The sequence below is a fragment of the Eutrema salsugineum genome, unplaced genomic scaffold (genome assembly GCF_000478725.1).
Source record: "Eutrema salsugineum unplaced genomic scaffold, Eutsalg1_0 scaffold_5, whole genome shotgun sequence".
Lineage (NCBI taxonomy): Eukaryota > Viridiplantae > Streptophyta > Magnoliopsida > Brassicales > Brassicaceae > Eutrema > Eutrema salsugineum.
In genome coordinates, this window is record NW_006256612.1 from 6,552,939 (window position 1) to 6,578,379 (window position 25,441).

The following is a 25,441-nucleotide window of genomic DNA, read 5'->3' on the forward strand; positions in this document are numbered from 1 at the left end:
TAAAGGAAGAAAAAGGCATGCATATATACCAAAGTGTTTCCTCATAAAAATTGACAGATTTTTTTCTCTTTGATAACGAAAGGTGGAATGTTTGCATGGACTGAAAGTTAGGAAAGTATATAATGGAGAAAAGAAAATGATTTATAAAGTGTATTTTCTTTATCTTTTAGAAGAAGGAGACTTAATGCTCCTCCTTTAGCTTTTTTTGTGACAACTAGATGGATTCTATAACCAAGGACTGAAAGTTAAGTTCCTCTGCTTTTTTCGTTAACATAACAATCCTTACTCATCTTTTCTTTTTTCCTTCTTCAGAAGAATCTATACACTACTCAAAATTAAATAATTGAATAAACAATATCTTAGAGCCACATTTACTAAAGAAGAGACATCATAACTTCAACACATTCATCCGTTAGAATAATGCACAAACTGGTGATTGTTGCAAATAAATAAGATAGATCTTAGAAAAATCTTTCTGCAGCTTCACCACTCAACAAAAATATCTACAATGTTTTTTTTTTATCTCTTCTACAAGGTAACAATCAATACACTAAATATCGATCCATAAATAAACACACGTACAACTATTCTATATGAGTATATGTATAACATTACATGCTCTCCCTAAAGTTCATAGATCTTGCCATGGCTGCAGGGTTTGCTTGCAGGTTAAGATACGTTTGAGGGACGAATTTCTTGTTGACGCTCTTTGTTTGATCAGATCCATCAATGAAAAATCTGAATTGTTCTGTCTTCTCTCGTTTCATCGGTACTGGACACCAGACATGATTCTTCGTAGCTACACTTGCTTCATTATTGATGCTTTGAGACTGTGAATCCAATCTTGCTCTTATAGAAGCATCTTTGCTCTCTCTAACTGTTTCGAATGACGTTTCGTCCCTTGTCCTTTTCCCTAGACATGTGGAAGTCTCTAGAGTAGAACAGAATGGTACCGCGCAGCCCCAGTAGACGGGGATTTGGTAGAAGCTAGGGTTAGGAGAATATTGGTAAGGCCAAGGAGGCGAAACAGGGGATGTTACTTGCGGAGGAAGAAATCCTTGGAAGTTGTTGAAATCTTTAGAAACAGAATCGGCGGTTACCTTCGCATGGCTTGATTGATGGTTAGAGTTCTCAGTAACAAAAGGTTCTGAAGACTCGAAGCTGAGAATCTTCGTTGAGGAGCTATTGTAATTGTTAGTATAGTCATTACTAGCATTCTCGGAGATGATGTTCATGTACTGTTCTGTAGAAACCCATCCTTTGTTCTTGCGGCGGCCTGAGCCAACAGGAACGATCCTCATGGATCCACCGGAAGTCCAATACCTCTGGCAGTTTCTGCAAAAGTGACGCGGCTGATTAACGTTGTAGTTGTTGTAGTAGCAGAATTTGGTGTCTTTGCTGTTGCATCTCGGACATGGAAGGATCTTGTCTGGTTTCTTCAAGTCAATTGTTTTCTCTTCCGATGTAGTACTTGTTGTGATTTCGCTGTGTTGGTCATCGCTGTTCTCGGATGTTTCTTTTGCTTCCTTGTTAAGATCAGATGTTATCTGAACACTTGAATAGTCTTGTTCGGTGTTACTAGTTTCAGATTGGTTGTTCATCTGAGAATTTGAAGAAACTTGGCTTAGAATATAATATCATGAAAAAGTTTCAAACCGATAATGACTAGATAAAAAGATTCAGTACTTAGCATTTTGCTGTGAATTCTAATGAATTTTTGGATGCTTTTTTTAAAGCGATAAACAAAGAAGAACAAATTGAGACGAATACCCTTTTGTATAGGTTGTCTGAATGAACAAACGCAAAAACCCTACAGGAATCTTTAACAGTACATTTTCTTAGCATATAAAAGATGATGAAAAAACGTATTTGCTGTTCAACTCGGAAACATACCATGTGTAGTCGAAGCGACGGAGAAGAAGAAGAAGAGGACGAGGAAGAATTCTCCTTGCCGTGATCGAAAGAATCGGGAAGAACAGAGGACGAAGAAGATGTAATTGTCCACCCAAACAATTTTACCGGTGTATCTCTAAGTTCAGACATGACAATCTTTGGAAGTACCCGCGGACAGAAGAAAGAAGAAAGTGAAGGAGAAAATACTAGATTTTGATGTTGTGTTTTATTCTTAAACCTACGAAGTGAGACAAGAGTATGTATAATAAGAGTCTGGGGCTGAAATTAATGGATTGCACAGAGCCACACAGAGAGAGAAAGTGGGGAAGATGACACATAAGCATGAGAAAGGGACTTGTAGAGATGAGAGAGCCACATGTTGTTCCAATAAAAGTGGCCTTTTGCAATCTTTTTTCACGACTTTTTTTTTTATTTCTCTTTCAGTGGCACTAAAACTATTTCCTTCCTTTGTTTATTTTGCCACGTCAAAATTTGTGGTTATTAAAAATGAAGTATGCTTGGTTCTCAAGGAGTATCCCAAAACAATGCATTCATTAATTTTACAAAAAAGTGCAACTAGACTCGTAAAATATTAAATATTAATATCTCGTCACTAAAGTATATGAAGTTAGAAGACGCCAGATATTTATTTTATTATAATAATTAAAGGTATTCAATTAGATTACAAAAATTCTATAGGTGTGACAAAATAGATTCAATAAAAATATGTAAAGAAAAAGAAAATACTATGTTAGACGAAATCCTACATGATTAATGAAAGAACGTTAAAGAGATATGTTATTTTTGTATGCTAGTAATTACTAATGGACATGTTTACTTCTAGTTACATCTTTATAAGTTATAACCTACAGATTTAATATCCTCCCCACCTCCTAGAATAAAAAAGGCTAATCAAAGGATAGTAATTATGTTTTTAATTTATAAATACTACTAGCTTCCATTAAAAACAAAATTATATTACAAAACAGCAAATACACATCCATGGTTTCCTCAACAAAGCACCACTTCTTTTTCGTGCTAATAACATTTATAATTCTCCTCAGAACTTCGTTATCAGTCGGGCACATTTCTTCTGCCGATGGAGAATTACCGTTCTCACCTAAACATGTTGTGATCATCAACAAGTTGACCTCACGTGCAGGATTGGTCTTGCACTGTACGAACAAAAAGAAAGATTTGGGGTTTAAAGCGATCCTTGTTGATGAAAGTTTCGATTTCACATTTCGTGTCAATCTACGCAAAACAACGCAATATACTTGCACTTTCTCGTGGGCCGAATATGTTAAGACGTTCGACATCTTTAGGGCAGATAGAGACGATAGTACAAAAAGTAAGATTGGAATATGCAGAGAATGTGTTTGGCATATTTCTGAGACAGGTCCATGTCGTGTTAGAAGCGATGGAGGCGCTCCGTTCTGTTTTCCATGGGCTTCTTAATCATATCAAAATTTATTGTATCTTTCTGATCATATTGTTGTTTTAGAATATAAATAAATAAACATATTTGCTTATGTGAAATCGTTTCTTTTTTAACTGTTTGAATTTGTTGTTACATTTTTGTCACTTTTCTCTTCTATATAATAGTTCTTATATTGTTTTCTTATAACCATGAAATTTCATATTGTTTGTTCATGTTTTCTCTAAATAACAAACTTTGATAATGTTTGTAGTGGATCTACAAAGTCCCTGTATAATTTCCAACTGAATATTTCGTATTTTGTAGACACATTTCTATATGATTTTTTTCTATCATGAAAAGTGCTGGTTAATTACTAAATTTTGATGGACAAACTGCAGTCATTTCCATTGATTTCGACTGCTAACACATGCAATAAAATTTTGATGTAATAATAGATATCAGTTATATATATATATATATATATATCTAGTAATTATTAGGCTTTTGGAACAAACTCACTAATTTTTTTCTTTTATTTCATATATTCATCATCTCATTTCTAACGCAAAAAAAAAATTCGAAAACATACAGCACAAAGTGCCCAAATCACCTTGGAGATAATTCGCAAAGTGAATAAAACTTTAGCAGTGTGTTTGGGTATCTCTTTTCATGTCATTGGATCATCGTTGTGGTCATTTATAGACCATGCATATATTTTAAATTTTTTTTTTTTTGTAAATGGATTTCATAAGACTAAAGTTCTTTTACTTTAACAGTTGTATGGTATAAGATCGGTTCACTTTATTTGCGTGGCCTTGGACGGCTTTATAAAAAATAAGGTGAGGGTGTTTCTTCTTTCTAAAGTTTATCAATAATACTATAAAAAAGGGTAAACAACAATAAAAAATAAAAAGCAGTTAATTCCTGCCGGAACTGATTCATACTTTATCAACAAAATTAAAATCTTTAAGATGTCAGCATATAATTGGAAATTGAATTGATTAAACTGTAAACGTTTTCTTTTTCCTGTTCAAATTCCTTAAGTTAAACTTCCAAAGTACAAGTAGAGGGAACTGTAAACGTTGTTAAGATAAGAATTTAATGGTAAATTTTAACTTTAAAAATAAATTAAAACTCCATGTGAGATCCATATATATTGTAGCTCATTCTCACATGGTATTCACATAAACAATATTGAGCTGAGAGATGGCTGTAAGAAGTGTGATACACGATAAATTTCCATTAGGATAAGACTATAACCCAATAATCGTATAACCTTTACGATTTGATGTCGCTCCATCATAGATTCTGTCTAACCACTTCAAGTCAAAGAAGAACAAGTTACACAAATTAATATTCCAACAAAAAGTAAACAAAATAAATATAAATAAATAAAAAGCGTTGTGAAATCCGGAGGTATTCAAGGAAATGGAAACAAATAGTCAAATACTCTTACGTAAACTGTAAAATAATAAAAAATAAAAATAAAAGGAAAGAGGAAATAGGAAAGGGGCAACGCCAAAGAGTAAGAATCATTCTTGGTCAGCACCTCTTCACTTCCTCTCTCTTCTTTCGGTTGTCTTTCTTTTAGTCATTTCTTAGGAATCAATTGCTTGTGGAGACGAATCCTTCTCTTGTATCTAGTCAATTAGATCTTGACTCAATGTCCAAAATACAAATTAACTAAGAAAGTTAATTACTTGCTTCCCACTTTAATTTAAAATTTAAAACCTTTTTCTTCTACGGCACAGATTTTTCTTAATGTCCCGTATTCAATTTCAAATATATAAATATATAATCCAACAAGAAGAAGATCTTTTATGGCAGTTTCTCTCCTAAATTAATTGTCTATTTAACAAATTGTAAGAAATTGGAAGACAGCAGATCATGAACTTTAATAAAAGATAATCATTTCTAACTAAAAACTATTAAATGACAAGAAACATAGTTAGTTATAGACGATTTTTTTTTTTCTTGGTGTGTAAAGTTATTATAGACGAAATTTTAATATATTTAAAAGAAGATTTGAAAGATCTTACCAATTTACTTTTAAAACAATCATTAATTAATGAATATTAAAGCTAGATTTTTATAGTATACAGTAATTAACCAAGAATATATATATATATATATCAATATAAAAAATGTTATACATCTAGAAATATAACTTTCGAAATAAAGAAGAAATTATCATTGCAAAAACTCTTTAATCCCAATATCAATGGCCTCCTCAACAAACAACTATTTCACCAAATCAGTGCTATTCTCATATTTATTTATACTCAAACCATCGTCATCTTTTGGAAATCATTCGTCGACCGATGGACTATTACCGTTCGCACCTAAACATGTCGTGATTATTAACAAATTAACCACAAATGCAACGTTGGTCGCGCATTGCACGAACAAAGAGAAAGATCTGGGGGTAAAAGAGATCGCACCTGGAGCTAGCTTTGATTTCAAGTTTCATGTCAACCTCCGTAAAACGACGACGTACACTTGCAGTTTCGAGTGGCCCGGAAACAAGGTAACGTTTGATATTTTCAGGTGCGATAAGACGACAGTGTACAAAGTGAATTTGGAGTATGCAGAGAATGTATTTGGTACATTTATGAACCAGCCCCTTGTCGTGCTAAACGTGATGGAGGCGCTTCTATATGTTTTGATTGGAATTCTTGAGATATTGCATCTTTTTCTCGTTTCCTTAGAAAATAAGCAGATTGAGTGGCTATTATTGTGTTATTTATATATCTGCTACTTATGTAGTGAAAATAGATTATGTTTTTCTTCTAACCATGAAATTTCGAATCTTTTGATTACGTTTGTTTGTTGGTGTTCTATTACATGCTGAAATCAAGTCTAGGGAAAATTACATATAAATGCCTAGATTTTAAATAATATATAGATAAACACCCCCACTATTAGCCCATTGAAAAAAGAAAAAAATTATGAAAAATTCCAACAAAGAGACTGGTATAGTCGAACCCGATCTATAAGCAGTTTGGTGTAATCCGTATCCCATTTTCACATCGTATCCATATATTATTTGGTTGAGACCTTGAGATGATTGTAAGAAGTGTTAGACACGATAACTAAGCGTCCATTAGGATAGATATCGTTTAAAAAGACCAAAACCTAATAAGTACACAAACGTTTATTATCTGATCTCGTTGCATCATAGATTCTGTCTAACCACTTCAAGTCAAAGAAGAAAAAGTTACACAAAAATTCCAAAAACTATATATAAAAAGGCGGTGTGAAATCCGGAGGTAATCGAGGAAAGGCAAACAAATAGTCAAATACTAAAACATAAAATGCGAAAAAAGGTAAACAAATAAAAGAAAAAGAAAGAGGAAAAGGTCAAGAGAGCATATATTCCCTTCTCCAACAGAACCCCACTCATGTTTCCAGATATGGTGTGAGAAGAAGATTTATAAAGAATTTGAAGGAAAGAAAAGACTCCACATGTAAGAAAGAATCTCCATATCTGTGCCAACAAACTCAATAATCTTGTAAACAAAACCCTTTCTTGTTTTTTTTTTTTTTTGGTTTTTTCTTGAACCATTCTTGATTGTTATTAATTACAGAACATGGGTAATGATCACAAGGCAAGGGACACTAAGCCGAGATTGAGATGGAGTTGTGAGCTTCATCACAGATTCATCGACGCCGTTAATCAACTCGGCGGACCAAACAGTTCTGTTTCAACTCTCTTTGTCCTTTTGAATCCTTATCAAGGAAACAAGTTTGTGTGGTTAGGTCTTTAATCATTTCTTTATTGATTTTTCATTTTTGTTTTGTTCTGTGTGGTTTTAGAGGCGACGCCTAAGGGTTTGATGGGGATTATGGAGATTCCTGAGCTTACTTTGTACCATTTCAAGAGTCATTTACAGGTCCTTTGACAAACTTCTTTTTTTTTGGGTCAAATGACAAACTTCTTCGAATTCCAATTATTATTATTTATTTTGGTTTACAAACACTCAATTTCTTGCAATTTACAAACTCTAAATTGGCTAATTCTTGTTGTATTTCTTTTTACACTTACAGAAATATCGGCTCGGGATAAGCGACAGATTCGTTGGTAAGAAGCAAGATGGTTAGAAATTCTTCGATTACTGATGATGTTTTATTTGTTAATATGTAGATTTATAAATGTTGTTCAAAGATTAGAGACTCTGAAAAATTAATCTTTGATCTGGTTAGTAGGTTTAATCTTATCTGATCCTTGGTTGTTGATTATGTTAGTTTCTTCAGCTGCAAAATCCCAAGAATGTCAGAGTCAAAAAGATTTTGGGGATCAAATAGACATTATTGTCACCGAAGAAAAAGATGACCAACCTAGCAAGTAACGATCATCATAAAAGAAAAATACTATTATGTTTTCATAGCTAGATTTCAGCCTTCTCGAAATCATTTTCCTCGTTTTCATAACATCAGAAACTTGCAAATCAAGGAGGCGATAGAAATACAATTGGAAGTCCAGAAGAAGCTTCACGAACAATTCGAAGTAATAACATTATGCCTATAAATGAATCACATTGTGCACGATGAGAGCTTTCTTGATTTAGAAACTTGAAATTTTCCGCTTTTGTTTTAGGTGCAGAGGCAGTTACAAGTGAGGATTGAGACACACAGGAAATATTTACAATCAGTGTTTATGAAAGCGCAAGAAACTCTCTCCGGTTACAAATCTTTGAATCTCGTTATAGACGACCTTTATGGAGAAGCATCAATGGAGAATAGAAGCTGTGTCAGTTCTTGTTTTTCCGGACTGACGCAAGCAGATGAGGAAGGAGGAGAGATAGAGGAAGAAGAACGTTTCTTGAGGTCCAAGAAATCAGAAAACAGAGGAATTGAACCGAGTAGAAGTTCAGTTGACAGATCATTGACGTCATCTGAGAGCTCAAATATCAAGAATGAATTCGATTTTCAGAGCGTTACTAGGAGATCGAACGAGCTTCAACTGATGGAGATCAAACCAGTGGAAGTGATAGAGCGGAAGAAGAGAAGGTGGAACGATGTCTTTTGTGGGGAACAACCTCTTCGAAAGAGAGCCTCTGGAAGTGAAGACGGTGAGGACTTGGGACTGAGTTTGAATAGTTTCAAGGACGTGGAAACGTATTCCAAGTCCAACTAATAGGAAGAGGGTTTATGAAACCTTTTCTTTTAATAAGAAGATGTTTAAATGCATATCGTGGGTAGATTATCCGTTCATGTATACAAATATGTAGAGTTTATGGGTGAGAATGCGAATATAAGATGTTTCCACCGTAATGGTGAATTGGTGATGGTAACATTGTTTGATCTGGTGGCACAAGACCTGTTGTTGAATCCCAGAATTAGGGTTACAGAAGAAGAATTTTGTAAAACCGTGTGCCTCTTTATCCATTTTTGGTTCCTTTTTCTTCTTGTTTTGGGGAAAGTTTCGAGTTTTTTTTGTTCTCTCTCTTTTCCCATGAAAAGTTTGGGTTTTTGGTCTGTCCCGTTTTTCTAATCTCTGTTTTGTTTCTTGAATTCATGTATTATAAAAGTTTCGAGTAATGGTTAGAATTTCATGGGATTTGTCCGGAAAGAAGAAATATTGCAGTAAGGAAAAAAAAAGTTCTTGAAAATCCCCAACTTTATAATACATGAATTCAAGAAACGAAATAGATAAAAGACGAAGAAAAAAAAGAAGGAAAGACTAAAAACCCAAACTTTTCATGGGAAAAGAAAAAAAAGAGCTCATAACTTTCCCCAGAACAAGAACAACAAAAAAAAAGAGCACAAGTTACTACAAAACCCTTCTTCTTGAACCCTAATCCTCAGACTCAACAACAGTTCTTGCGCCATCAGATCCAACAATGTTACCATCACCATCACTGTTTACACCGTCATGACCAGAAGAATCTCTAACTCTCCGACCACCGTCGAAACTAAACCTAACCCAAATCTCTCTGCCATCACTACTCTTCTTCCCAACCTCATCTCCATCAACAGGCATCTCGTACCTACAAACAGGACACGAACCATGAAACCCTAACCATTTCTCTATGCATCCTCCATGAAACCGATGCTTACACGGCATCTCCTTCACCGTCTCCTCCGTCTTCCATTCCTCTAAACAGATCACACACTCTCCTTCGCAGCCGTCGATATCATCAACGATCGGCATCGCTTCGATGGAAGCCTTGGACGCTGGAGGTTGACCTTCTTCACGTGTTTCAAGTAAGTCTCGAAGCAGAGGATTCAATCCCGACGACTCCTCGAGCACGATCATTCCTTGAGTAAAAGGGTTGACCAGAATGATTCTCTCACGAGACGAAACAGCAGCATCGTCTCCGTCTGATGATTCTTGATCAGAGAAGCCTAAGAGAAAAGGCAAGAAAAGGAATAAATCTCTGTTTCTCATAAATCTTCCCGAAACAGAGGAAGTCTCTGTTTCAACTTCAGCTTCTTGTTCTGTCGCCATCGGAAACGAAAGAATAGTTCCTAATCGATCGAGTAAGATGGCTTTTAACGATTTTAAGAGCTGCTAATGAAAAGTTGTGGAAAGATCTAGAAATTGTTAACCGGGCATTCTTGTTTTTCTCAAAATAATTGATTAATGGGACCTAGATAATTTAAGTTGGAACTTGTAAGACAATGATTGATCTTATCGAGATGTTTATCCATTAGCAGATACCTATGTCACATTTTCCTCTTGACTTTTTGCTTAGACCCGAACGTTATGATTTGTCTCAATTCTCCTTATACCGGAAAGTATACTTAAAGCCAGCGAAGGGTCATTTTCGGTAGTTGGAATTCAAGGCTGCTGCACATATTTATATGCACGGTGGATAAGAGCAGACAAAAGGCTCCACTGATTTCGAATCTTTACTTGATGTTACACATGTCACTTTGAATGGGGTACACGTCACATGTGTGAAGACTAAGCAATAACAGTTGAATTATAGTATTATACTATGTAGTTATTAAAATATACAGTATAATATGCTCCTATGGCTCTAAACTACATACCTAATCTACTTTATACTAACAAACCAAATCAGATGAATTACGACAAAGAATTAACAGATAAAACCACATTCTCTTTCTGTACCTGTGGACGCAGACGTGAACCAAAACGCAAGGTGGAAAAAAAGTGCGTTTAACGTTTTTGAGTTTTACCAACCGCGGCAGCAAAGAGACCGTTTGGTTTCTTGGTATTTACGCCATAGGCAGGTCATTTCGGCAGGACTTTGGTAATGAGCAACCACATAACCGTCTTTGCATCCATCACTTATGATCCTTCCATCATTCTCGTAATGAGGCTCGAGTCCTGAATGTTTCTTCAGGTCAGCGATCCATATCCCCATCGCCACGTCTTCTAGCTTAAACATCTATTTACAGTTTCAACATTATTTCACAATCCATTCCTATGTGAATCCGGAAATGCGATTAAATGTACTTAACACAAGAGTGGTACCTTTAGGTTTCCTTCTTTGAAAAGCTTACCAACCGATTCTGCTATGTCCCGGGACACAATGTAGCCTGGACCATGCGCCCATGGAGGATATTTCTCTTCTGGCCATTCCTGTTTTATGGCAGAAACTTCGTTAAATAAGTCCAGAAATAATGGATTTACATGGCCATGTCAGGTTGTGTTGTACCTCATAACTGATGTACCATTTGCTTTCAGGGTTTCGAATTGGCTGAGAGTCGGAATTGATCAGACCATATATCAACCCGCGAGTGTTGTTGATCATTGATAAAGAAAGTAGTACTTCATCAACACGAACAAAGGCATCATCATCCGTTTTCATGACGAACTTGGCTGAGTCAACCTCTGTCTGTTCAAGAGTTGTCGTTAGTGAGGGAAGACAGTATAGACTACTCAATGTTGTTGATAGAAAAGACATGACGAAGACAATAAATACCCCAAAGATGCAGATTGCCAGTGTTTTCCAACTGATGAGACTGTAGTAATCAACAAAGGGCATTAGCTGAACATCACCATAAGTCCGAGCCTCGTTCCAGAGTTCCAGGTTAACAATAGGACTTTTGTGCTGCATCACCCAGAAAGAAAATCATGATTAAGATTTAAGAAATCTCAACATATAGCTGATATTTTCAGAGAGAGTGAAAGCTTACAAGGCCAACAAAAAAGCGTACTGCAACTCTTCCAGAACGCACATCATCATATTGCATCCATGTTCTTCTGACAGCCATCCGTCTTTTAAAGTTGTTTGCTGTGGAGAAAACGCCAATAACAAGATCTAGTGGCCTCAATGGTGAAAGCGGAGCTGCCTTCAGTGCCTCTAGATCAACAACATGCTCTGATTCTTCTGATGTCGGTAAACCGCTAGCAAGAATGGATATTAACTTCAAATCACCCGTAATCCGTACTTCACTAACAAGCCATGGCTCCAGTGTCTGAACGAAAGATGAAGAAACCCACATAAGTATCTAAACATTTGATGGAAGAAAATGCTACGAGAAGAGTGATGACAATACATCGCGGAAAGCGAAGGAGGTTATATGTTTCCCATCAACTGACATCTGCATTCCTTCTGTTCCCACCCTAAGTGTGGCAACGGACAAGAAGCCCTGCTTAAAAGGAAAATATCTTTCATGTTTAGATACTTCCTTGGACACTGGAATCCCCCTTGAGGTGTTGGACTGCAAGCTAGTGGAAAAAGTTCGGTTTACTTCTCTACCCACCACCTTGTCGCATTGATCCAAGTCATCCACTTTCTTATTCAAATCAGGATCAACGTTTGGACAGCGTTCCTCAGCGCCCCAATCACGAGAAGCCGTCCAGCTGTTTTGGACAATGACAGGATCCTCAGTCGACTTGTCGCCAAGAAGCCTAACATTGTAATGTACAATAATGGGCGGATCAGGCTCCCCTGGAAGCGGTTGTCCTGTTAGATCAATCCGGAAGCTACCAACAAGACCATCTGGGATGCCAATAACTGTGATGGAGGAACCCTGAGTTAGCCCGCAAGGAATTTTCAACTTCACACTACTTCCATCAGATTCAGTAGCATTCATTTTGCTAAGAAACTGAGGACAAAGCTCCTCTTTCCCTTTCCTCGTTTGGTTTTCATTAGCATCAGCTATCTTCTGCGCTTCAACAGCTGACACAAGGCTCTCCCAGACGATGCTAGCTTCCGTTATCGCGTCCACTCCATTAGCTAAGTTCTGTGCATTATCAACCAGGCTTTCAAGACGGTTCCAGGTAAGCAGAGGCACTCTCTCTTCTTTGGAGACATTCTGATCAACAAACAGACCCGAGACAACGGAGAGATCATCACCTGATATAGCTTCTTGAGTGTTCCTCGCTTCTTTCATGAAGTCAGGGAGTGTGATTCGAAGCCATTCCAGAGGAAGAGTGGTGTTGGTGGTGTTAGGAGTGAAAACAGAAGCAGCGATGTAAGGCTTTTCAATGGGAGTTTTCAAGTCGACGTATCTGTACACCGTCAAGAACATACACATTGATGCAACAAGAAGCCCTCCACAAAATCTCTTCATTTTCAGCCCAAAAATCAAGTAGCAGTAGTAAGAAATATACAAACTCCAAGGCTCGGTGACGAGATCATTAGGAGATAATGTTGCTAATGCTCAACTTCAATCAATCCCTGAAACACACGGAAAAAAAAAACGGTTTTTTGAAACTTATGATGATTATGGCCAAGGAATAGAAATTTCGCAGGACCAGGCGATTCAATTTCAAAATCTTTGAAGTTAACTAAATAATCAACAGATCCAGGATACAAAATACTAACAAGATCCGACCCGCCTAGAAAACAGGAGAAGAAAATGCGGGAAAATCTAAGAGCCAACATCGAACTTAACTATCAAAAGCCGAGAAAGTCCGAGAAAACAAATCAGATTTCCACAGTCAGCGTTTTTTGCTTACTGGGAAAATTGAAACTCGACGGAAGCATTTTGAAATCAGCAGAGACCATCAAATCAATAGTGCCCAGAAGTATCTCACTTCATAGAAGAACTTACAGAATCGACTCCAACAATCAGAGAATCAAACTCAAAGCAAAAAATGAATCTGCTTACAGGTAAACGGGAAGCAATGCCACTTCCAGAATCAGAATCCGGTACACCGAAAAGCCGCGAAGTAGTGACGGAGAGATTGATTTTCCGAGTAAAAACGATGCTCAGATCTCTGAGGCTTTTCTAGTATGCTCTTTGTCGTATTATCGAAGCACATTCCACCAGCAAGAGAAAGCGAAGCTGTTTCTCTTCAAGCTCTTGATTCTTTTATTTTGTTTTTAAATTGTTTTATTTTCTTTTTTAAACTTGTAAAACATAAAAGAAAATGGTGAAAATTAATTAAAGGAGAAAAACTGCAGAAGACACGAGAAAAGTAAAAGAAAGGCAGTTACCGACTTACCGGATAGTTACTGGGCCCTATTTCACCAGGTAAGAAAAAAGCCAGTTACATTTACTGATTTACATTTAGTAGAAAGAAACCTGTATTAAAAACCTTTTTTGCCATTTTGGTTTAGTGCTATTAGTGTATGACTAATTTAGTAATTTACTAAACACATACTAGTACAAAATTACATTCTATAAAACAAAATTACATTTTATTACAAAAGGAAAAAAAAAAAAAAAGATGTCAAAGAAAAGGTTAAGAGAGTTACTAAGTCGTGATAGCGTGTGATATGAGGGTGCTTCCCATTTGTAACGTACCACCATACAAACCAGTCATAATATCTTATAAGTAATAGTTTGCCACTTTTTGCTTTAGAGTGTTTGCTTTTCAGGGTTGGAAGAATAAAATAAATAATATGAGATTGGACTCTTTACGTTGGTTTTTTTGTTTCATTCACATTATGTTTGAAAGCAACACTCATGATGACTTTGTAATCACACAATCTTAGTTTTCCTTAAAGATTACTCATCATGTCCAAAAAAAATGTTTTAGCCTAATTGTTTGCGGACCATTTAACTTTCTTAAAATGTTTAAATGGATATTTCAAAAATTTAAAATTAAAGTATTAAATATTCTGTAAGAGATTAACCTTTACGGTCCACTTTGTTTGGGCAACCATTTTTAACAAGATTTTTTTAGAGCATGATATTCAAAGACAGTATCGTGTTTAAACTAATAAAGATACTCAGCGGAAACAACCTTAAGTTTTAAAAGACTAGAAACAAAATAAAATAATTGTACAATATTTGGTCATGATATTTTGATCATTTGTTTAGTTTTACTAAATTATATAAAATAAAAAGTATATAACAATATTGACCTATGCATAGGCCTTCTCAGACCTCGCAAACTAGAGACTATACCTTCAAGAATCTCATTCTCAGAGATAGATTCTTTGTTTATCTGCAGTATATCAGAAACGTTATTGTTTTTAGCTTAAGATTATATATATATATATATATATATATATAATATGAGTGAGGGAAATGAGGATATATGTGAGACAAAACTCACAATTATCATATTTACACTCATATGTATATGCAATGATAATGTTTATATATGTATATAAAAACAAACATTAAAATTCTTGGTCGGATGTTTCCTAGAATTCCTCCGAGCACTTCTATGATGATTACCCACTGAAGTGTTTGGAGAAACTCACGAACTCATTCAACGATTTTCAACCTGTCAAGACAAGATTTAGTATATTTTCGTTTTAATTCTATTTTACTTTTTTTTTTATATTGATGTTTCTTTTTTCTTTTTCTATTTTCTAATGGCTTATATAGGACCATGCATATGTGAACACTTTTCTAAATATTTTTATAGACAAATTGAAAAAAATACTTCTCTCTTTTGTTTCAAAAGTTAATAGATGCATTAGACAGAAAAAATAGACATGCATGCATGTTATATCAATTTTTTTTCTTAATTTTAAGAATGTTATATCAGTTAATGCTTTACATGCATGATATAGTAATGTACGACTATGTACGACTATGTACAGCCACATCAGCACCGACATTGACTTGCGAAGAAGAATAAACGATCAGACTAGACGAAAATATACACAAAAAACAATCTCAAAAGATAAATGAAACAGTTCAATAGTAACTTGTCAAGCAAAAGAATTTTCATTTCAAATAAAACTAAAAAACAACCATACATGAATTTGTGTTAAATTTAGGGCTTAGGTACATAAGTTGTGCATTCATAATATTAAGCTTTTCTTAAAGATCAATAATAAATATATGACTAAATCAACTTGAATGAAAATCTGCAGCACCTTCCAAATGGAAAAAGTGTAAAAATCAGTTTTTTAGTATATACTAGATTGAACTCCACGAAAGAACTGCACCACAAGAAAGCTAGCTTGCTGCTTTAAAAGAAGAAGAAAAATGAAAGAAACGGTCACTTCAAGAAACCCAACAATTATCTAATCTGTTTTAAATGCCAAGGATGTTATTGATCATCTCAAAAACATACACTACCAAGGATTAACAAATTAACAAGCACATTCCTGCCACTTTAAATCAAGCTAAGAAAACCTTACATGTTCAACACAAGCTTTTCAAATTTTACACGACTAACAAAACATTTAGTCAATGTAAATTGATTGCTCTACAAACTAGCTGCCCCGAAAGTACTGAAACAATTCCTCACGTCTTTTCGATTCTTGCTCATTACTTAGTTTCAATGATCTTTGATTCTTTGGCATGGGGGCCGAATTCATAAGGTTAAACATTGGTCTATTTATAGTTATACGTACGTGGCAAAAGAGTTAACAAAAATCTATTATTAATTTTTTAAAAACCAAATTAGATCCTACATACGACTGGTGTTAGAAAAACATTATATATTATGACTAAACATTTTTTTTTTTGAGTTGATACGACGGCACTAATAATTACCACTCATATAGATGATTTATTTGGTTGCCTTTTTTGCTTTGAAGTGTTTTTTTTTTCTCTTTTTCATGGTTGGAGGAAAAGAAATCAGACGTCCAAAAATAGTTGATAAACCAAAATCACAAAAGGATTTAACTAGTTATAATTTAAAATGGCAAGGCATTCAAATTCCACTACAGACAGGAAAAGAAGAATTTAAACTCAATTTCAGAATGCAAGAAAAAGTAATTAAAAACAATGTAAAAGTAACATTTAAGCATAAATATATATTACCTTTAAGATGTAACGTTGTAACTAAGGTAATGAGGTCAAATGAGTAATATACAAGTAAACTAAACTACATATCTAATCTACTTTATACTAACAAACCAAATCAGATGAATTACGACAAAGAATTAACAGATAAAACCATATTCTCTTTCGGTAGTTGGAGATCAACATTCAAGGCTGCTGCACATATTTATATGCACGGTGGATAAGAGCAGAACAAAAGGCTCCACTGGTTTCGAATGGGGTACACGTCACATGTGTGAAGACTAAGCAATAACAATTGAATTATAGTATTATACTATGTAGTTATTAAAATATACAGTATAATATGCTCCTATGGCTCTAAACTACATACCTAATCTACTTTATACTAACAAACCAAATCAGATGAATTACGACAAAGAATTAACAGATAAAACCACATTCTCTTTCTGTACCTGTGGACGCAGACGTGAACCAAAACGCAAGGTGGAAAAAAAGTGCGTTTAACGTTTTTGAGTTTTACCAACCGCGGCAGCAAAGAGACCGTTTGGTTTCTTGGTATTTACGCCAGAGGCAGGTCATTTCGGCAGGGCTTTGGTAGTGAGCAACCACATAACCGTCTTTGCATCCATCAATTATGATCCTTCCATCATTTTCATAATGAGGCTCGAGTCCATGTTTCTTCAGGTCAGCGATCCATATCCCCATCGCCACGTCTTCTAGCTTAAACATCTATTTACAGTTTCAACATTATTCCACAATCCATTTCTATGTGATTCCGGAAATGCGATTAAATGGAGTTAACACAAGAGTAGTACCTTTAGGTTTCCTTCTTTGAAAAGCTTACCAACCGATTCAGCTATGTCCCGGGACACAATGTAGCCTGGACCATGCGCCCATGGAGGATATTTCTCTTCTGGCCATTCCTGTTTTTTGAGTAAAAACTTCGTTAAATAAGTCAAGCAATCATGGATTTACATGGCCATGTCAGGTTGTGTTGTACCTCATAACTAATGTACCATTTGCTTTCAGGGTTTCGAATTGGCTGAGAATCGGAACTGATCAGTCCATATATCAACCCGTGAGTCTTGTTCATCATTGATAAAGAAAGTAGTACTTCATCAACACGAACAAAGGCATCATCATCCGTTTTCATGACGAACTTGGCCGAGTCAACCTCTGTCTGTTCAAGAGTTGTCGTTAGTGAGGCAAGACAATAAAGACTACTCAACGTTGTTGATAGAAAAGACATGACAAAGACAATAAATACCCCAAAGATGCAGATTGTCTAGTTGTTCATCATGTCCCAAGAAAAGTGTTTTAGTCTAATTGTTTGTGGACCATTTAACTTTCTTAAAATGTCTAAATGGACATTTCGAATTCAAAATTAAAAAGTATTAACCTTCTGTACTTTGTAAGTGGAGTTAAAATTGACCACTTGAGAGTCCATGTTGAAAAATAAAATCTATTGAAATGATAAATTATCATAGGAAATGAAATTGTCTCAAGATCTTTTTTTTTTCTCTGGAAAGTTGGTAACCCAAAAATTGACATGTTTTAAGAACACTAGATCAGTTGATGAATTCATAACCTAATAATTAACTGAATGAAATCATTAAATGATATAGCTTGATTGGTTAAACATATAGAGATTAGTAACAATATCAAGAACTAGCTAGTTGTTCCGTTAAACCTCAGTTTCATTTCAGCGGGGAACAGCAGCCGAGATGAGGTTGAAATCCTAGGCATAGATTCTATCTCCTTTCGTCTCTCTTCAAGATTTCATGCTTTTATGAAGGAGATCTCCACCGTCTTTAAACACTTTGAGTTAGCGAGAATGTATGTCACTAGTTGTTTCTCATCTTCTCTACCTCCATAGCCTCTCCACCCAAATATCTCTAGCTGAGACGACAAGCATCCCGGAATAGAACTCGGCTGATTCCAGGATGATGGGAAAACCCTGGTGTTCTGAGATCAATACATTTATTTTAGCAGTTAAGTTCATCAAAACACTAGATTGAGCTTGTTTTAAGGGAGGAAGGTACTTACCGTGTCGATCGTAAGAGATTTTAGTTTAGGAGAAGACTGAAGCAAAAACATAAGTGGTTCTAACCAATCTACTGAAGTTTCTGGACAAAAGTAAAACTCTATGAGCCGAGAGAACTTAACTATGTTACAGCATGGAACCTGTGATTGAAAAAAAAAAAAAAAAAACATTAGTTGACTAAGCAACAAGGAACAAAGGAGAATGGCCGAGGATATGTAATCGCTACCATTGATTGGGTCAAAGATAAGCACAGATGTATGACAGATGAAAGAGATGTCAGAAACTTGTCACAGCTGGGATTATCAACCAAGGTGATGTCTGCCACCTCAAGGCAAGGCATATTCTCTATCAAGAAATAGCCTCCCCAATAGTCGAGTAAACACAACTCTGTTAGCGCAGGGGAATCTATTACCAACGATCCATTGAGATCATCATCATCCTCTACCTCTTCATTCTCTACCTCATATTGCTCTACCTCAAAATCATCTCCGTCATTGCCCTCTACCTCATCATCCTCTTCGTCATTGTCCTCTACCTCATCATCCTTTACCTCACTCGTGCGCAAATAACGTAATCTTTCTAAGGAAGGCACTTTCACGGCAAAGTTTTTCAAGTTGTCATCCTCACTTCGTTCCACACTCAGCCCCTTAAGAACAGGGGAACTTGACAAAAGCTGGACAAGAGAGTCTTCTTCTTTGTACACCACGTCATTAAGTTCCAGGTATAAGAGAGATGGTAGACGAGCCCAGGAAGAAACATCCACGAGAATCTTGTTTGAAAGAGTTAAATCAACGAGCGTGTTGCATGTGTAAAGGCTCTTCGGAAAGCTTGTGGGATCTGCGTTCCAGAGGAGGTTGAAGTCTAACACTCTCACACCGCGATTAACAGCGTTCTCAACCAACTTCCCCACATCTACGTCACCGGAACAGCTTGGACCGAGTTCTGCAATCAACCTCAATAGTTTTGGTGCCTTATGGAGTTGCAATGACTTCTCCATAAACCTTCCAAGGCTCTCGCTGCCTTCGTCTTTGAAGACGAGTCCAGGCAACATCGTCCAGACCGGACGCCATCGTTTAGACAAGATTGAAGTGGCGACTGCGTCTTTTGTCGGGACAAAGTGCAAGATCCGCACGAGCAAATCGTCAGGCAAATAACACAGCCTATTTTCCATTCTGTGTAAAAATAAAGAAACGGCCACAGACGAATCTGTCTAAAAAAAAATTGGAAACAAAAAAATGCCAGGAACAAAGAAGAAGAAAGAGAGAATAGTGAAATTAGGGTAGAATCGAAAGACATTAAAGGGTATAAAGGTAAATATATCAAATAGAGGAGAAACATTTGACATGCTTTTTTTTTGTTGAGAAAATTGGAAATATAAGACAAAAAATGGAGAACCTTGTTCCCTTAATACTTTTTTGGAAAAAATTGTCCTCTTAATACTTATGCTAATTATAATCCTCTTTTACCCCTGAAAAACGAATTATTTGATATTAATTTATTGTTTTAACTATAATTAAGATATTGAATTTGATTAAAATTATAAAAAAACAAAAACAACTTAAAAAGAAATAAAAGACCCCGACACATTCTTGTTCTCATCGTCTTCTCCATCATCGACTTCTTCTCAATGTCACCCATGCAAATCAAAGCTTCTCCCTTGTATTTCTGAAAGCACAGTAATTCCTGAAAGTTTCGTTCAAGTCTGTATCCAATTATCTGCTTCTTCAATCTATTCAGCTGATTTTGGTTATTAGGGTTTGAAAACCCCAAATTAAATCTGGGTATTTTTTATACAGCCTGAGCAATTACCGGCGATAAAAAGAGAGATCTCTACCAGATAAGCCTATGAAGCCACACATAGCTCTGTCTCCATAGCTCTCAGTACTAGAGTAGTCTCCATTCGCTGTGAATCATCGGTTGTTGTTCTTGTTGCTGAAGACTACGAGAAGCTCTACAACTCTTTGACCGGTCACAGTCGACAATTCCAACACCATAGCTGTTAACTCCGCCAGAGTCGTACTAGATTCCAAAGTTACTAATCGACTTCTTTTTTCTTATAATCGACTTCAAAAACCCAATTCTTATTGAGAATCGATCTCCATATACCAAAGATAACATAGATATGCACCATAATTGAATAACCAGAACAGAAACACAGAAAACTGTAATTAGGGTGGAAATCTTGTGAAAATGTCGTCAAAGAGAAGAAGAAAAGAAAAAAAATCTTCAAAAATATGTTAAAAACGTGAAAAAAAAGGAAAATAAAATATTTTCAAATATTTAATTTTTGTTGGATAACACCTGATCCTAGATTTTTTCAGATTTTATTAACCGTTTAGTAGAATACGGATTCTATATTCACTAGAACGAAGACAAATAAGTAAAAGTCTAATTCTAGAAAACATAGAATACATAACGATTTCTAGAATGCATATTCTAGAATGTGTAGAATATATTACGAATTCTAGATAACGTATTCTACACGATGTTATAGAAAACAAAACAAATAGTAGAATATATATTCTATACTCGGTGGATCTTATACCATATACTAGAAATCAAATTCTATAAAACTCTAGAAATGTAGAAAACGTTTTCTAGAACATATTAATAAATATATTTTAAATATATGTATTTCCTTAAACGATGTTTTAGAATAATATTCTTTCCTTTTTTGGAATTTTCGAAATTTAAATGTATATATAAATATTTATTTCGAAATATAAAAATATTTAATAAGGTTATTTTTGTCCAAAATTGCCAAAACTCAAAAAAATACTAAGGGGACAAAACTCTCTATTTTTTGTCCTATATTTCCAATTTTCCCTTTTTTTTTAACATATGACATGTTACTAGTTACTACTAGTATTTTTATAATTTTTGTTTTTATGTTATTAGAGAATAATTTAACTATAAAAAAACTGGTATTTTGCGAAAAACATTTTCGTATATTTAAACATATTTTTTCTATAAATAAAACGCATTATAAAAACTATTCAACCTCGAAGAGTTATGAATGTGAAGTTCTATGCATCCTACACTTCCACATTTAATAATGTTCATATCTAAGCACGATTCAAACTAAACTACTAAATTCCGTGACCCGTGTACATGCAGTTAAAATCATTAGAAAACTCATACTCCTTCCGTTTCACAAAGAGTGTCATTCTGACATTTTTCACACTTATTAAGAAAACTATTAAAAATACTACTTTGTCATTCATTAATACATTAAATAACTTTTTTTCTTTAATTAATACATTAAATCAATAAGGTCAAAACTGGAATATTGTTTAAAATTCTGCATTGAAAATATAAACGACACTCTTTGTGAAACAAAAACAAAACCTTAAAACGACACTCTTTGTGAAACAGATGAAATATATTTCATACAATGGAAAACAAAATTAACATTTTAAACTTTAAAAACTTACGTTACTTCATTTAATCATAACTAACACCCTCATTATATTTCATTACCACTTTTTGCTTTTAGTGTTTTTTTTTTCATTGTTGGATCGGAGGGGGAAAAAAAAACATAATCGGTTTGAAATCTTCACGTTTGTCTTTTGGTTTAATACACATTATGATCCTAAGAAACACTCATGATGACTTTGTAAGCACACAATCTTAGTTTTCCTTAAAAATTACTCATGATGAAAATCATATACCAAGAAAAAAGTGTTTTAGTCTCATTGTGTGTTGACTGTTTTTAAGTTTCTTAAAATCTCTAAATGAACATTTCGAATTAAAAATTGAAGTATTAAACTTATGTACTCTGTAGTGGAGTAAAAATTGAGGACTTACTTGAGAGTCCATGTTAAAAAATAAAATTTATTGAAATAATAAATTTAGGAAATGAAACTGTCTCTAGATCTTATTTCTCTCGAGAATTGGTAACTTATGAATTAACTGAGTGAAATAATTAAATGATATAGCTTGATTAGTTAAACATATAGCCGTTAAATCTCTTTTTCATTTGAGTGGGGAATAGAAGCCGAGATGAGGTTGAAATCCTAGGCATAGATTCTATCTCCTTTTGTCTCTTTTCAAGATGGCAGACTTCTATGAAGGAGATCTCCACTGTCTTTAAATACTTTGAGTTAGCGAGAATGTAAGTCAGTAGTTGTTTCTCAACTTCTCTTCCTCCATAGTCTCTCCACCTAAAGATCTCTAGATGAGACCACAAGCATCCGGGAATACAACTCGGCTGGTTCCAGGATGGTGGGAGAACCTCGGTGTTCTGATATCAATACATTTATTTTAGTACTATTAAGTTCGTCAAAACACTAGATTGAGCTTTTTTTTAAGGGAGGAGGGTACTTACGTTTTCGATCGTAAGAGATTTTAGTTTAGGAGAGTTTTGGAGCAAAAACATAAGTGGATCCAACCATTCTACAGAATTTGCTGGAGAAAAGTTAAGTTCAATGAGCCGAGAGTACTTGATGGCGTTACAGCACGCAGCCTGTGATTGCAAGAAAAAGACAACAACATTAGTTGACTAAGCAGCAAGGAACAAAGGAGAGTGGCCGGGGATATGTAATCGCTACCATTGGTTTGGTCAAAAACAAGTCCAGATGTATGACAGAAGAAAGAGATCTCATAAACTTGTCACATCATGAGATTAAGATCTAAGCTGATGAATGCCACATCAAGGCAAGGCATATTCTCAATCAAGCAATTATATCCCCTGTCGTCCAATATATTCAAATATGATAGCGCAGGGGTATCTATAACCAACAATCCATTGAGAGCATCATCATCCTCTACCTCTTCATTTTCTACCTCATATTCCTCTACCTCAAAATCCTCTTCGGCATTGTCCTCTACCTCATTATCCTCTACCTCATCATCCTTTCCACTAATAGTCGTATAAAATCATTTTTCTAAGGAAGGCACTTTCACGGCAAAGTTTTTCAAGTTGTCATCCTCACGTCGTCGTTCCACACTCAGCCACTTAAGAACAGGGGAACTTGACAAAAGCTGGACAAGAGAGTCTTCTTCTTTGTACACCACGTCATTAAGTTCCAGGTATAAGAGAGATGGTAGACGAGCCCAGGAAGAAACATCCACGAGAATCTTGTTGGACAGAGTTAAATAAACAAGCGTGTCACATGTGTAAAGGCTCTTTGGAAAGCTTGTGGGATCTGCGTTCCAGAGGAGCTTGAAATCTAACTCTTCCACACCGCGATTAACTGCGTTCTCAACCAACTTCCCTACATCTACATCAACAGGAGAACGTGGACCGAGTTCTACAATCAAGCTCTGTAATTTCGGTGACTTATGGAGTTGCAATGACTTCTCAATGAAACACCCAACGCTCTCGTTGCCTGCGTCTTTGAAGGCCAGTTTAGGCAGTATCCTCCAGACATGACGCCATCGTTTAGACAAGATTGAGGTGGCGACTGCGTCTTTTGTTGGGACAAAGAGCAAGATCCGCGTGAGCAAATCGTCGGGCAAATCACAGAACCAATTTTCCATTCCGTAATTACTTCTTTCTCGTCGCTTTGTGACACGGAGAAAACCCTAATTTATTTTACGCAAAAGTCTGTGAGACTTGACTAATACATACGTATCTCTAGCTATAAATTATAAATATCTGTTAGTGCATATAAAAGAAAAATTAAATTTTCCAAATTTTAATAAGTAAACCTGCGAGAAAATACAAAATACACCGATCGATTCCTATGCTTCTATTTTTGTTATATATTTTTTTCCCCTTTAGAAAATCTATCATCAAACCAAACAATATTGTAAACAACAACAAAAAAACCCAAACTTGGCGAAGCCACATAGTGTGAAACGGGTCATTCGCCTCCATGATTTCTTAAAATTAGTGTAATTTTTTTTATATGAAAAAATTGATGTAATTTATTAAAACTTAATATCAATGTCTCCATTCCTAAAATTATATATACTCTTATTTATCTCTAATAAAAAAAATTTGTGGCCCTCTTCTAGGCCTACTCGATCCTTGTAATTCTATTTTTAATTTACGTTTGCTTTATTTTTCTATTTTCAATATATTTGATTATGTTATGAATTATTTATATGAAAACTTATTATAAAGCTCAAATTAAAAGAAATTTAGAATATTCTAAAAAAAAATTAGAATATTCTTTATTTTTTATTCTCTAGATTTTAGTTTTCTTCCTAAATATTTGTAATTCTATATATACCTTTCATTATTTATGAAATAAAACACACAACATTTTTTTTCTCTTCTCTCTCTTATTCACAACATGTTACCACTTGCTATTTTAGTATTTTTGTTTTTCATAGTTGGATAAAAGGAAAAAAAAAACAAAATCAGACTGGACTCTTTACGGTTGTCTTTTGGTCTAATTCACATTATGATCCAAAGCAACACTCATGATGACTTTGTTATCACACAATCTTAGTTTTCCTTAAAATTACTCATGATGAAAATCATGTACCAAGAAAAAAGTGTTTTAGTCTCATTGTGTGCTGACCGGTTTTAACTTTCTTAAAATGTCTAAATGAACATTTCGAAAATTGAAGTATCAAACTTATGTTCTCTGTAGTGGAGTAAAATTTGAGAACTTGAGAGTTGAGAGTCCATGTTAAAAAAAAAAAAAAAATCTATTGAAATACTAAATTATTATAGGAAATGAAATTGTCCCTAGATCTTTTTTTTCTCTCGAAAGTTGGTAACCCAAAAATTGAGATGTTTTAAAAGCAGTATATACATTTATATATACTAGATCTAATATTGGTGAATTCATATCCTAATAATTAATTGAATGAAATCATTAAAATGATATAGCTTGATTAGTCAAACATATAGATTAGTAACAATATCCAAGACCAAGTTAATCCGTTAAACCTCCATTTCATTTGAGTGGGGTACAGAAGCCGAGATGATGTTGAAATCCTAGTCATAGATTCCAACAGACAAATAAACAATGATCATCCTAAAACTATCATTCAACATCGCATCAAAGTTATCCCCCTAAATCCAAGCAAATTCTTATGCATTC

At 34.9% G+C, this 25,441-nt stretch overlaps 7 protein-coding genes and 1 pseudogene across 11 annotated transcripts; 3 read left to right on the forward strand and 5 right to left on the reverse strand.

Annotated features, from left to right (window-relative positions):
• Positions 1-423: 423 nt before the first annotated feature.
• LOC18992491 (dof zinc finger protein DOF1.3) lies at positions 424-2,111 on the reverse strand. 3 transcript variants are annotated; one of them, XM_024151958.1, is made up of 3 exons: positions 1,894-2,063; positions 1,771-1,820; positions 424-1,601 (listed from the first exon to the last, which is right to left on the reverse strand). In XM_024151958.1, exon 3 carries the CDS (start codon positions 1,599-1,601, stop codon positions 612-614), a length of 990 nt encoding a protein of 329 aa, XP_024007726.1. In that variant the 5' UTR covers positions 1,771-1,820; positions 1,894-2,063; the 3' UTR covers positions 424-611. The 3 variants fall into 3 exon arrangements, with proteins under 3 accessions (XP_024007726.1, XP_024007725.1, XP_006415958.1); XM_024151957.1 differs by having other exon boundaries at positions 1,771-2,111; XM_006415895.2 differs by lacking the exon at positions 1,771-1,820 and having other exon boundaries at positions 426-1,601; positions 1,894-2,111.
• A 740-nt stretch (positions 2,112-2,851) lies between these two features.
• LOC18992492 (S-protein homolog 5) lies at positions 2,852-3,417 on the forward strand. Its single transcript, XM_006415896.2, has one exon. It carries the CDS (start codon positions 2,896-2,898, stop codon positions 3,349-3,351), a length of 456 nt encoding a protein of 151 aa, XP_006415959.1. The 5' UTR covers positions 2,852-2,895; the 3' UTR covers positions 3,352-3,417.
• Positions 3,418-5,534: 2,117 nt separating this feature from the next.
• LOC18992493 lies at positions 5,535-5,992 on the forward strand (annotated as a pseudogene).
• Positions 5,993-6,625: 633 nt separating this feature from the next.
• On the forward strand, positions 6,626-9,033 carry LOC18992494 (myb family transcription factor PHL8). 3 transcript variants are annotated; one of them, XM_024152409.1, is made up of 7 exons: positions 6,626-6,780; positions 6,901-7,009; positions 7,130-7,206; positions 7,361-7,409; positions 7,559-7,658; positions 7,751-7,820; positions 7,911-9,033. In XM_024152409.1, exons 2-7 carry the CDS (start codon positions 6,904-6,906, stop codon positions 8,448-8,450), a joined length of 942 nt encoding a protein of 313 aa, XP_024008177.1. In that variant the 5' UTR covers positions 6,626-6,780; positions 6,901-6,903; the 3' UTR covers positions 8,451-9,033. The 3 variants fall into 3 exon arrangements, with proteins under 3 accessions (XP_024008177.1, XP_024008179.1, XP_024008178.1); XM_024152411.1 differs by having other exon boundaries at positions 6,627-6,780; positions 7,361-7,394; XM_024152410.1 differs by having other exon boundaries at positions 6,669-6,825.
• Positions 8,901-9,862, reverse strand: LOC18992495 (E3 ubiquitin-protein ligase MPSR1). The gene has a single exon (XM_006415899.2). It carries the CDS (start codon positions 9,762-9,764, stop codon positions 9,111-9,113), a length of 654 nt encoding a protein of 217 aa, XP_006415962.1. The 5' UTR covers positions 9,765-9,862; the 3' UTR covers positions 8,901-9,110.
• A 342-nt stretch (positions 9,863-10,204) lies between these two features.
• Positions 10,205-13,499, reverse strand: LOC18992496 (beta-1,3-galactosyltransferase GALT1). Its single transcript, XM_006415900.2, has 7 exons — positions 13,349-13,499; positions 11,789-12,915; positions 11,426-11,707; positions 11,212-11,340; positions 10,945-11,124; positions 10,761-10,868; positions 10,205-10,674 (listed from the first exon to the last, which is right to left on the reverse strand). Exons 2-7 carry the CDS (start codon positions 12,806-12,808, stop codon positions 10,459-10,461), a joined length of 1,935 nt encoding a protein of 644 aa, XP_006415963.1. The 5' UTR covers positions 12,809-12,915; positions 13,349-13,499; the 3' UTR covers positions 10,205-10,458.
• A 4,676-nt stretch (positions 13,500-18,175) lies between these two features.
• LOC18992498 (putative F-box/FBD/LRR-repeat protein At1g22000) lies at positions 18,176-20,340 on the reverse strand. The gene is made up of 5 exons (XM_024153178.1): positions 20,294-20,340; positions 18,976-19,603; positions 18,667-18,885; positions 18,443-18,580; positions 18,176-18,361 (listed from the first exon to the last, which is right to left on the reverse strand). The coding sequence occupies exons 1-5, from the start codon at positions 20,338-20,340 to the stop codon at positions 18,176-18,178; spliced, it is 1,218 nt and encodes a 405-aa protein (XP_024008946.1).
• Positions 20,341-22,383: 2,043 nt separating this feature from the next.
• LOC18992499 (putative F-box/FBD/LRR-repeat protein At1g22000) lies at positions 22,384-23,921 on the reverse strand. The gene is given in 4 exon segments (XM_024152248.1): positions 22,384-22,683; positions 22,768-22,905; positions 22,991-23,054; positions 23,056-23,921. Coding segments are annotated over 4 exon segments (1,368 nt in total).
• Between the last annotated feature and the right edge of the window lie 1,520 nt (positions 23,922-25,441).

Excerpts from the sequence above, each read along its gene's own strand:
- LOC18992491 (XM_024151957.1), bottom strand. The coding sequence starts at position 2,043 with ATGTCTGAACTTAGAGATACACCGGTAAAATTGTTTGGGTGGACAATT. Across the intron at positions 1,602-1,770 it reads CAGACAACCTATACAAAAGG|ATGAACAACCAATCTGAAAC; the intron begins GTATTCGTCTCA and ends TCAAATTCTCAG.
- LOC18992492 (XM_006415896.2), top strand. The coding sequence starts at position 2,896 with ATGGTTTCCTCAACAAAGCACCACTTCTTTTTCGTGCTAATAACATTT.
- LOC18992494 (XM_024152409.1), top strand. The coding sequence starts at position 6,904 with ATGGGTAATGATCACAAGGCAAGGGACACTAAGCCGAGATTGAGATGG. Across the intron at positions 7,207-7,360 it reads ATTTCAAGAGTCATTTACAG|AAATATCGGCTCGGGATAAG; the intron begins GTCCTTTGACAA and ends TTACACTTACAG. Across the intron at positions 7,659-7,750 it reads AAAGATGACCAACCTAGCAA|AAACTTGCAAATCAAGGAGG; the intron begins GTAACGATCATC and ends TCATAACATCAG.
- LOC18992495 (XM_006415899.2), bottom strand. The coding sequence starts at position 9,764 with ATGGCGACAGAACAAGAAGCTGAAGTTGAAACAGAGACTTCCTCTGTT.
- LOC18992496 (XM_006415900.2), bottom strand. The coding sequence starts at position 12,808 with ATGAAGAGATTTTGTGGAGGGCTTCTTGTTGCATCAATGTGTATGTTC. Across the intron at positions 11,708-11,788 it reads CCTCCTTCGCTTTCCGCGAT|ACACTGGAGCCATGGCTTGT; the intron begins GTATTGTCATCA and ends TCTTTCGTTCAG. Across the intron at positions 10,675-10,760 it reads TCAAAGAAGGAAACCTAAAG|ATGTTTAAGCTAGAAGACGT; the intron begins GTACCACTCTTG and ends AACTGTAAATAG.
- LOC18992498 (XM_024153178.1), bottom strand. The coding sequence starts at position 20,340 with ATGGAGACTACTCTAGTACTGAGAGCTATGGAGACAGAGCTATGTGT. Across the intron at positions 19,604-20,293 it reads ATGGAGACAGAGCTATGTGT|TAGGCTGTGTTATTTGCCTG; the intron begins GGCTTCATAGGC and ends CAGAATGGAAAA. Across the intron at positions 18,362-18,442 it reads AATCTCTTACGATCGACACG|AACACCAGGGTTTTCCCATC; the intron begins GTAAGTACCTTC and ends TATTGATCTCAG.